Source organism: Eptesicus fuscus, chromosome 9, assembly GCF_027574615.1.
Source record: "Eptesicus fuscus isolate TK198812 chromosome 9, DD_ASM_mEF_20220401, whole genome shotgun sequence".
Taxonomy (NCBI): domain Eukaryota; kingdom Metazoa; phylum Chordata; class Mammalia; order Chiroptera; family Vespertilionidae; genus Eptesicus; species Eptesicus fuscus.
This window is the reverse complement of record NC_072481.1, coordinates 67,405,953-67,418,006: the sequence shown is the minus strand read 5'-3', so window position 1 is coordinate 67,418,006 and position 12,054 is coordinate 67,405,953. Positions and strand designations below refer to the sequence as shown.

At 38.3% G+C, this 12,054-nt stretch overlaps 1 protein-coding gene across 3 annotated transcripts in view; it reads right to left on the bottom strand.

Moving 5' to 3' along the window:
* Positions 1–12,054, bottom strand: part of LRRC8B (leucine rich repeat containing 8 VRAC subunit B) — an 82,452-nt gene continuing 70,398 nt past the window's right edge. Inside the window, exons 4-5 of one of the 3 annotated variants that reach the window (XM_054721310.1) lie at positions 4,982–5,111; positions 1,193–4,401 (exon numbers count right to left, since the gene is read on the bottom strand). In XM_054721310.1, coding sequence (XP_054577285.1) covers positions 4,337–4,401; positions 4,982–5,111 — 195 coding nt within the window. In that variant the 3' untranslated portion in view covers positions 1,193–4,336. Of the gene's footprint in view, positions 104–1,192; positions 4,402–4,436; positions 5,112–12,054 lie in introns of those variants that run through there. The other 2 variants (XM_054721311.1, XM_008154703.3) reach the window with 2 other exon arrangements.

The following is a 12,054-nucleotide window of genomic DNA, read 5'->3' as shown; positions in this document are numbered from 1 at the left end:
TTTCTTTGTGTGTGTGTTTTTTTTTTTTTTTTTTTTTTCTGGAGCCAAGAAGAGAGGCAGAGAGATGGGCTGGTTGGTGATCTCAGGTCCTCAAGGATGCACACTGTTGGAAAGATGAACCTATTAGGAGAGTGACAAGTTCCACCTTCCCCTGCCCCTCTGTGCATTCAAGGATCAATCCAGCTCTTTTTAGGGGCTTGCTATTTTGTGACAATTGTAGCTTATTTTGAAAACTCATAAAACTGTTATGAGATTCATGTGTAAACCTAAAATCTATCATTTGGTGAGTTATGTAACGGTACAGCTGGCTGCACAGGGAAGTGTGGAAGGAGGGAGGGAACCTGGTCACTGACGGACAGACACAGGTAAGAAACAGCACAGTCAACTTCTTTCAACTTTTAATCTGTTTTTATTTGCCATTTGTTATAAAAATTGAATCTTCCTTTTACACAAAATGTACTTTAAAAACAGTAAAGTGTACCAAAACTAATGGATCTCAGGCAAAGGGATTTACCACTAAAATGCAGATTTTCATGGTAAACCTGAGGGCTGAAAACATTCAACTCAAGCCAAAGTCTTACATTTTCTAATAATTTATTGCCAGATGCAAAAGCTGATTATGTATGTTTCAAAATATGGGACAAAGATAAAATAAGCAATGCTAGCCTTCTCCGGGACGCTAACAAGAAAATGGCTCTACTTCAGATGGGCCAATACTTTACTGAAAGTGAAATATTTGAAGAATTTTAAAAATATTTAAACATATTTAAGATTATACACAACACATATATGCACAGAGACATCCATTCTAATTCTATGCCCCTTTGTATTTTTAAATTGCACCATCTCTGTTGATAATATATGACATGCAGGAGGCACTCATAATTGTTTTTCTCAGCAGTAGTGTATTATACAAGTCAAATGCAAAACTTGAGTATAATTAAGTTCAACTGGAAACCATCTCAATTCAGTGCTTTGGCTTACATTTTCTGTTAATGCTTTCGTGGTGATGAAATTGTTCATGTAAAAAAAAAAAAGTTTAAGAGAATGTGTAGTACATTACCAAAGGAACTTAATAGATAGTTCCCAGTGGATAGAGAGGTGATGGACCAGAAACAGGAAAAAAGCAATTAAATAGGACTGCAGTTTTTTCACTGCTTCAGCTTTCATATCCGGCTGAAGATGAGAATTATATTTAGGGCATTTTGCAAGTTTCATGTATGTATCGTCATAATTCAAACAAGGGTACAAAATAACTCCTCCCCTCTCCCATCTGCCTTCCTCTTGTTTCCAGAAAAAATAAACACAGATTCTGATGCAATAAACAGTTTCTGAAAACGGACTTACAGTTATATTCTCATGCTTTTGGGAGAGATGGGGAACCATTGGATTAGCTCTAAATACTGCAGGGTTGGGAAAAGTAGAACTACTCAACTAGGCATGATTATCGGCTCTGGCTTCTCCTCAGGTGTCACTGCGAGTTCCCTAGCACAAAGGTATTGTTACTGTACAAGTGCTGATCAAATTTAAGGAGGTGAGTGAGTGGAGGGAGATAACAAAATACCTTATGTATATAGGACAATGATAAGAGAACAAAGATGGAAAGAGCATTTTATTGAAAATACAAGGAAATAAAGCTATAAATCCACAGAATTATTTATTATAATAGTTTCTGAACCCATCAATATTATGCAGTTTTAATTAAACATATAGAATTTGAATCATGAAGCACTTGAAGAACAAAAACAAATATTTTCACCATCAAACAAGGGTCTGCAAATAGCTCACTGCAGCTCACCACAGCACACACATTCTGTGTATGGTACAGTGCTGAGATTCTGAGGATCTCTACCCTGTTCCACACAAACATTTGTTAAGTAACAGTGAAATATGGTGACATCCAGGGGGAAATTAAGACTGAGGATGAAGAATGAAAACACACTATCTATGTGTCACATAGAGGTACCCTGATGTAGGTTAGGAAAGGAACACAATATCTTACCAGAAATGCTTAAAACTGCTTAGGTTCTCAGGCTAAGGTTGAGCAGTCAGTTTTAAAAAAAAAAAAAAAAAACATAATTAAGAGGAAAAAAACACTCCATAATTATGAGAAATAAAAAATATCCTCTTGCAACTTTGGGAAAAAATACTAAATATATCCAAGACTAATGTTACATTTTGCATATATAGGTAGGTGTGTGTGTCTATGTGTGTGTGCATGCAAATAAAATGAACCAATGCCATTAACTTTGTTCTGAATAACATCCATGTTTATTTTTTGGAAAATGTACTGCACATTCTTGGAAATCAAATGCCAACTAAAGTCTCAAAATTACAGGTGAACCAACTTCACTTTCTCCACTTAAATTCCCCCTAAATGGATATGAACACACAGAAAGTGATCTGTTCCAGCCACGCAGGAAAGGTGGCATTAAACCCCTTTGGTGTCTCAGAGTTCATTGCATTGGTGCGACGTCATTTCAAAAGCTACCTAAACACTGGTGTGTAAGGATGACATAAAAAAGACATCTGAGAACTTTTTAATGGCATCGAGAACAGAGTTTGCACCAGTTACTACACCCTTATGTTTGGAAAGAAGCTTACAATACTCACTAATAATCCTGATAGTAACTCACTTCCAGAAATTGAGAGAGGTGATAAGGAAGATTTAGCCAATGACTTTTGCATGTGAATACAACCAGTGACTAGTTTGTCAGGAAAATGTTAACAATTTAAAATTTGTTTTGAAAACTCTTCTTTAGAAAAGATGATGAAAATTTTCATATAAATTATGGCTAATTATTTGTCCCCAAACATTTAAGTTCTGAGAACATTTAAACACCTCTCCATGTACCTCATTCTCATCCAAAACTTAAGATAATCCTATCTAACACGGGATCCACACACATGACAATTCTATTGTGAAATATGAAAATGACAATCAACTCACATTAAAAATAGGAAAATGACAAAAAGAACTCTAGATATAGTCAGAATCTGTTTTCTGAAGTCCTAGAAGAAAGTTTCATCAGTTATGCCTGGGTCCCTGAGAACTTGAATGTTCTGACTAAAGGCAAGTTTTGGTAAGAATTACATTTTTACACCATTCCTTCTCATTCAGAATAAACCATAAGGTTTAGGCAGCCTTTGGTGTTTTATAATTTTTATAGCTAATATTATTCGAATTCACTTGATGCAAACAATTCTTTCTCTGAGATTCAGTCCAGGTGTGTGTGGCAGGAGAGGGAAGCCACATTTTGTTATAAAGACTCACTTTCATCTTTTTGGAATGGGCAAAGCAAGAAAAACAGCAAACATCACAACTCCATGTTTACGGTACTCTTTACCCATAGTGTTCTCCAGTTTTGTCTAGGTGCGGTTAATCAATTACTTCATAGTCACACCCAAAATTAGATGGCATCATAATGCCTAGAGAAAAACACATTAAAAATGTAACATTTACCCAAAATGAGTCCTTTGATTTTCATTTTACAATACGCACGGTAAAAGGCCAAACACAAAAGCTCTTTATAAAAAAAGAGCAAGTTGTATTCCAGAAAAGTTAACCAGAGGCATGAGATGAATTCCAGTTAAATGGGTTTATTTCTTTGTGAGCTTTGAGAACTCATCTTAAACAATGAATAGAGGCTGAGTGTTTTACATTATAATCGTATCTACAGATCATGCAGATGGAGAAGAAAGTAAAGTGTTTTGGTTTAACTCTTAATTTCTACAAGATATTTTGAAGTCAGTTTTAAAGATTGAAATCTCTACCTCTCCCCTCCATCACAGTTTCTGAAGTTATTAAGAATTGTACCCGTACAATAATAGCACAGCAACAAGGGAAGAGAGAGGTAGATGATGTGGCCATCCTTTTATAAGGAAACCCTTACATATTTTAGGGCATGAAACACAAGGCTTTTGTTATCCAAAAGTAATTAGTTGCAGAGTACAAAAACATTTTGGAGACACACAAACATGAGAATCATAAGCAGGCAAAAAAAAGCCACCAAAAACCAAAAAAACCCCAAGCATGTTAATAGTAAATTCTTAGAGAAATGCATGTGTTCTCTGTACCATACAAAAATTATTCCCACAGATTTTGAATCCAAGATTATGCAATAAAAATATTTAAGTTTTACATTTAATATAAACACGAGCAGATAAAAAAAAAAGCTTTGATGATGCACAAGAAGAAATCTTGGAGAATACATGGATTTTCAGGATGTCCCAAGGGTCACATGTCCTAAGTACCCTGCTCCTGTCCTATGCAGAGGCCCAAAGCAGGCACCTTCTCAGTTCATCATTGTTAAGAGAAAACCAGATGAAGGAAGACTCAATCAAGCTGGGACAGGAAGTAAAAAACCAAGAAGGAATTCTGCCAAGCACCAGACACCCTGCCTAAAAATAATTAAGAACATAAATCAAAGACAGTGTTAAGTGTACATCAAGGACATTTATATTGATGAGTTTATGGTCTAGCTGATAAATATCCAAACAGGACGTCAGTTAAAACAAGTGTGCAAATAAGTAATGGGGCTGGGGAGGGAGAGGGAAGAATATCTAATCTTCAAGGTGATAACTGCAAGGTGGACATTCAATAATTTCATGTCCTCCATTCCACCCTTACAAGTCATTAAGTAAAAGATTGATTATTCACAAAACTCATTTCAGTGTTAACACTTTTTACCTGTTTACTTAGACACTGAGACGCTTTAATAAAACATTTGATTATAGTTAGTCATAATTATTACCCATTTAAAAAATCTTTATAAGTTAGGAAATTTTAGTTCTCATTTAAAGCCCTGGGGCACACTTTTAGAAGTTTTCTCTTTAGGTCAACATTTATCTAAGCACGTCTGCAAGCGTTCTGTGACAGGGGGAGGAAGAGTATTGAGCAAGTTCTCCTCGACAATCAGGCAGCTCCGTTTTAGGGACTGACACCCTTCCAGTTCAGGAGGAAGTGTTTCCAGGTAATTACCAATGAGCTCCAGATGAGTAAGGTTCGACAGCTCACCCACGTGAGGGGACAAACTCATCAGGCTATTTTTCCCCAAAAGTAAACACTGCAGCTTTTTGCACTGAAACAGCCCATCTGGTAGCATCTCAATCTGGAAACGGAAAGAAAGAAGCCAGTAAGACCGGTTTTTGATGGCCTGTTATAATACAATTACTTATGTATACCTCTACCCTTTTCCAAAAACATTTCTGGATGTTTACATGTAACACTGATGATAAATTTGAAGTAGATGGAAAATATAAAGGAAAAACAAGGACATCCCAACATGAGTCAGAATGGAGGCTGCCATAAACTTTTAAACCCTTGTTACATGTGGGTGGGCAACACATTTGGCTCTAAACATTCTAATAAGCAATTCTCAAAGAAAACCTACTCAGTTACATACTCATTGTCCCAAAAAGGGGAGGGGGGGAGAGACAAGCTAGTAACTCAGGAAAATCATAATTATTCTTGAGTCCTAGATCAGAAATCAATTGCTCTCAAGAGTCCTTGTGAAGAGTTTACTGTCTTATGTAATAAGCAACACCCTCAAAAACATCCTGAGAACAGACATGAGGCTATTTCCTTAGGGTTTCACAGTATAGACTGAAAACATTATTCTGTTAAAAAAAAAAAAAAAAAAAGGTCGACAGAAGCAGAGACAAGAAGATATGTATGATAATATATTTCATTGCCCTCTACATACACATGAGTATTTCTTTACCCTTCTTCCTGTTTTCTGGCTGGTTCGATTAAATGATGTAACACAGAGAAATAATTTAAAATATGATAAATAGCCTGCAATTAAGTGAACTCCTGGAGCCACTCAACTGAACCGCTCCCCTATCTGGTGGGTAGGTTGAATGTGAATTTCTACGAGAGCCACTGTGTGTATATAAGATAGTGTTTGTTGGGGAAAGAGGTCCACAGGAGAGTTGAGCAAGCACAGTGCCTTCAACTCTCACCCTGCCACTGAGGGTGAGTTTGGGCCCAGCAGAGCTGGGCTGCACACACCTCGCTACTCTACAACACTCCCCATATTGATACAGGTCGGGACAGGGCATATTTGCTACCATGAAACATGGGAGGAGGATAGACGCAAAAGGATAAACATGTTCTATACAAACTAAAGAATTGCCATACTATATTCATAAATGCTCATTATGTTGGCACCTCCCCTCCATCCCCCACACATACACTCAGTAGTGAAGAGTCTTGATAATAAACCAAACGACCACTCTCGCTAAAACCAACATTCACTATAGCTCATCACTGTTCATCCAAATACTAGGTATAAGCAATGAAAAAACATCTACCCTTTTATTTCAATCTCTTCTCAAGAATGCAAATGCAGCACCATGCATATGTAGATTTCAACACAGAGTATGACAGAGAGACAGACGAGACAGAAGAAATGTGACCCCTTCAGAGACATTGGCAGCTGGAAGTAGAGTCAGTGAGACATGGGTAGAGGAAACATTAAGTCCTGTGCAATATGCTCAGGATAGTGCCTGCTGGTGCCTAAGCAATACTTAGGCAAACCAGTTGTAAATGGGTGCTGAGAGCCTCCTTTTGTGCTTAGGTGTTGGGGATAAAGTGCTGAGCATGACAGATGGGTCTTTTTTAAAATATATTTTATTGATTTTTTACAGAGAGGAAGAGAGAGGGATAGAGAGTTAGAAATATCGATGAGAAACATCCATCAGCTGCCTCTTGCACACACCCCCTACTGGGGATGTGCCCGCAACCAAGGTACATGCCCTTGACAGGAATCGAACCTGGGACCCTTGTGTCCGCAGGCCGACGCTCTATCCACTGAGCCAAACCGGTCTCGGCAACAGATGGGTCTTTAAGAATCTTAGTCTAACGCAGGGTTTCTTAACCTTGCACTGTTGACATTTGGATAGGATAATTCTTTGTGTGGTGGGTGCCCTAAGCACTGTAGGATGTTTAGCAGCATCCCTGGCTTCCACCTACAAGATGCTGGTGCCACTCCCCTCCCCAGGTGTGACAACCAACAATGTCTCCAGGCAAATGTCTCTTGGGAGACAAAGTCGTCCCCATTTGAGAAACAGTGGTCTAACGGGAGAGAAAGATATTAAACAATTACACAAATAATTAGTCCGTACTGGGTGGTATGAAGAGAGCCCTAACCAGAGGTGCATCAGGGTACCCACATCTCACTTCTTCGGTCCGCTTTCAGATGCCAGTAAGAACCTTGCTCATTGGAACTGACTGCCTAGTGGGTGGATACCCTGAAGCCATGGCCCCCACTCTCCTTCTGTTGGGCTGTCAGCACTATCAGGTTTTCACCAATCTTCTTCCAAATCTCAGACTTTGTGATTTTAGCGACTTCCAGGAGAGGGATTTCACAAGGCAAAGGAAGTGAGCCTCTGAGGCCCGGCTGTTAACATGTCTGTGTTGCTGCCGTGACAGTGAGTCAGGGCTGTGGTCAGTGGAACCACTTCCCCAGAGCCAATGTCCATCTCGGGCTTTTTCTCAACATCAGCACCCCCTGTGAAAGCACAAGCCCTAACTCATCTACTGGGATTCAATTTTGCTAAAGGAGGCTGGGCAGCTATGTTAGAGACTCAAGACCGACTTTCAACTCAGCAAGCTCATCTTGAAAAATCTACTTACACCTTTAAACAATAGTTTGCACGAAGCTTACAAGAACACCAAACATTTTTTGACTGGACCAATGAATTTTATTTATAAAAATTTTGTATAGCATTTATTTATACTGAATTCATTTAGCATATTCTTTCTTAGACTATATAATACATGAACCAGAAAGAAAAGAATTACCTTGGTGGACCACTGATTTCTTTTCAAAAAGAGAGGTAATAAAGTTCATAAACAGAAAGGTTCTATAGACTAAACTATAATATATACATATAATAAACTATAAAATGAACAACAAAACTAATGGCTACAATATCACTCTATATCCTAGAGTTCTCTAGCAACCAAATATTTTCAACAAAATGTACTAATGTCCCCAGGACATCCGAAGGAGGGTGATTCTCTTTCTATATCTATGGCTGACGTTGATAATGAAATACTCCACTGTTTCGCAGAGGCTGGGACCTTACTTCAGAATTCTAATCATTTCAAGAAACAAAGCTGAAGATTTCCGTTTCTAAGTAGTGATGGTAAAAACAATAAGCCCTGCCACATAAGTGACCTTCCGCATCATATCACATTAATGTGTGAAATGAGGAGGAATTTCCACATTGTTCACCTTTTGGCTAGACGTCTTTAAGTTGATACAAGAAATGCTTTAAATGCAGAAATGTAGACGTCAGAAGACCTACGTTTACAAGATTTGAGTGAAGCTATCAATCCCCCCTCGCTCCCTTCCTTGTGCTTCTCCATCACGTTACTTATGGATGAGCGTCCAATGACACTTTAGCACTGGGACAGATGGATGCTGCCTCTTCCTCGCCTGTCTTCCACACACACCACTCTTCGTTCTAACATCAGTTGGACTGATGCATCTAAGATGCACTAGAAAGAGCTCTAGAATAGGGGTTGAAAGACTTGGGTTCCATCACTAGGTAGCTTCAGACCTCAGTTCAAATTACTATGAGCCTCAGTTTCAGTATCAGTAAAAGGAGGGCAGTGGACTAGAGCAGAGGCTGGATAGTAAATATTTTAGGTTTTGTGGGCCGAGACAAAACTGAAAATTATGTAGGTGCTTATATAACAAGAGAGAAAAAAATTCATTCAGATTTAAGTGATGAAAGTCAAAATATAGTAATAACAATTGAATGTAATTTTTTTGTAATATAGGCCCACAAATGAGAGCAATGGAATTTATTCATGAACACTGAAATTTGAATTTCATATAATTTTTATGTGACAAAATATCATTATTCTTTTGAGTTTTACCCCCAACCGTTTAAAAAATTGAAAACCATTCTTAGCTCAAGCTGTGGTTAGATTTGGCTCCCATATCTTTCAGATATGAGTCTTTGTCTCTTTGTTTAGAATTCCTAATTGTAAATCATAACTGATTAAATCTTTTTATGGGGTTTTGTTTTTTGACTATCCTCTCCCAAATCTTCTTTTTTTTAAAAAGTTTTATTTAATGATACGAGAGAGAGAGAGAGAGAGAGAGAGAGAAACACTGATTTGTTATTTCACTTATTTATGAATTCATTGGTTAATTCTTTTATGTTCCCTGACCTGGGACCGAACTCACAATCTTTTATGTTCCCTGACCTGGGATCGAATTCACAAACTTGGTGTATTGTGACGACACTTTAATCAACTGAGCTTTCTGGCCAGGGGCCAATCTTCTATGCACTATAATCAGAGCCACCTTTGAAACTACCAGTTCAAGCTAACTAGAACTTTCAAGCTCAAGTCTCACCACAGCTACTTTCCAATGAATCAAACATGAACTTGACTTGCAGACCTCAAGGCACTCTCCATTCTGTCCACTTTATTAAATGCTCTCACTTCTTATTACATCTGGGCATGTCTGTTGCAATCCTTTGTGCATGATCTCTAACTTTTTTAGATTTCCCGCCTCCAGCGTTCTCAGGATATGTTCCACGAAACTCAGCGTTACCATGAAAAAGTGTCTTGCTCAAGTAAGTTTGACAAACATTGCACACCATACCTCCCTCTTAGAGAAGCATAATGCATACTCATATTTTAAAAGCTCTGAAGTATCCTGCTGCAAAAGCATGATAAAAAGAAACGTTGAATGCTTTTGGGATGACCCCCATTACTATCCTGTGGAAGAAACTCTGGAGTGCCCTCCCATTGGATGTCTATCATTTGGGGAACTGCCCAATAGCTTTGCTATCTAGAGAATTCCCTATCTTATCTTGGTGCTGGAGTACGAGCATTCATAATCTACCAGTCAATGCTCAGACTTGGACTTTGAATTGGGGTAGTGTCACCAAGAAGCAGAAATCACTAAGAACCTATTTGCTGGAAGGGCAAGGGCTGCAGTGGCAGCAGAATCGAGTTTTCAGGGGCAGCCCCGGTGCCCAGGGTTGGTCGGTGGCACGGTATCTCTACCATTTTGCTTTTGTACTGTGATTTTGGCTGTGGTGCTTTTTGCTATCTAACTAACTTGGTGCTTGTTTTCCAAGTTTAATTCTGCACCCTTTTCAGTGATAATATTAGCTACCCAATGTTCTTTCAAAAAAAAGTCTTTAACACCAGAGTTAGTATTTATTGCCTCATTTATGAATCTGATACATTTCTTAAGTCCTTAGAAGAATCTTTAAAACTTCTCTCAGGAATCTTTACCAACCTCTATTCAACATGCAAGAATCAACTCACATTTCTGAGTATATGTATATGTAAATACTTATGCATCGAATTTGATATATTATTTTATTTTAAAAAAATATATATTTTTTATTGATTTTAGAGAGGAAGGGAGGGGAGAGAAAGATAGAAACATCAATGATGAGAGAGAATCATTGATTGGCTGCCTCTTGCATGCCCCCCTCTGGGGATCAACTCCACAACCCAGGCATGCGCCCTTAATTGGAATCGAACCCAGGACCCTTTGGTCTGCAGGCTAATGCTCTATCCACTGAGCCAAACTGGCTAGGGCTATTTTCTAATTTTTATAGATATTTTGGTCTACCTCATAGAATCATGATATTAAGATTAGAAGGAACCTTAAAATTAAATTCCACATGAATCCTGAATCTCTAATTCCTTTTAACAACCTTCCTACCAAGAGACTGATAATCTATATCTAGACAGTTTTATTAATAAGAAAATCACCTCTCCCTTTTTAATTGTTCATTCAATTTTTGGACAGCTTTTTGGGAAAGATGAGAAGTCTTCTGCTTGTTTTATTAATATTAATATTAATATTAGTTAACTGCATAATTTAACAACTCTAATGATAAATCTCTAGACCCATAGACTTCAAAGTATGGTCACAAAATCAACAGTATCAGCTTCACCTGGACATTTGATAACGGCCAACTCTTGGATCCTACACCAGACCTACTGAAATGGGAACCCTGCAGTGGGGCCCAGGAATCTATGTTTTAACAAGCCCTTCAGGTAATCCTGAAGTGCACTATTAATCTAAGTGAAGCCTAAAAGAGTTTTAAAACCTCATTATCCTTTAAGACCTGAAGATTTCTTATCTAAGAATGGGCTCTAACCTTTTACATATGTGTGAAGTCTTAAGAGTTCTAAAAAATCAGAGCCCTCATTAAAATGTGAATGAATTTTGTGCCATGAATTTTGCTCTCACTCCCTGACTTTCTGGTATTCCTCTAACAATCCATGGTTTTCAAATATAATACCAGGTGATTAATATGTTTATTAGCCAACACCATGCTCACAGCTATATTTAGCATGAAATATGAATGATAAAAGGTCTAGCACAGTGGTCGGCTAACTGCGGCTCGTGAGCCACATGAGGCTCTTTGGCCCCTTGAGTGTGGCTCTTCCACAAAATACCACGGCCTGGGTGAGTTTATTTTGAAGAAGTGGCGTTAGAAGAAGTTTAAGTTTAAAAAATTTGGCTCTCAAAAGAAATGTCAATCGTTGTACTGTTGATATTTGGCTCTGTTGACTAATGAGTTTGCTGACCACTGGTAGGAGATAACAAATTAGTGAATGGGATAGAAGAAAATAGAATAGCTCCCATTTCCAACTAGAGGAAGACCACTTTCCTCTCTTGGCAGACCTGAGTTCCAGGTTTCCCTGCCCTCTTCCCCCCTCCCCCCCTCCTACCCCCCACCGCCCCGCACCGCTTCTTTCCTTTTGGACATCACCATCACTCTCTTGCTGCTTTTGGCTAGCATGACTTTTTTTTTTCTTTTTCCTCCTCCTTCACATTTTAACCTAGGAAACTAGTCATTTATTTTGTTTTTTCTTGTTTCAGAGATGTTAAGTTTTCCTTAGCTTGGCTTTACTGTTGCAAATTATGGTTCATCTGTAAAGCATGGGTGCTGGAAAAAGCTTCCAAGAAGCCCTAGTGTTGCATTATGGAACCAGGCCTTTCATTTCGCATTGCCTTTCTAGACATGCACGTAGATTTCAAATCTGTCTTACCGCCT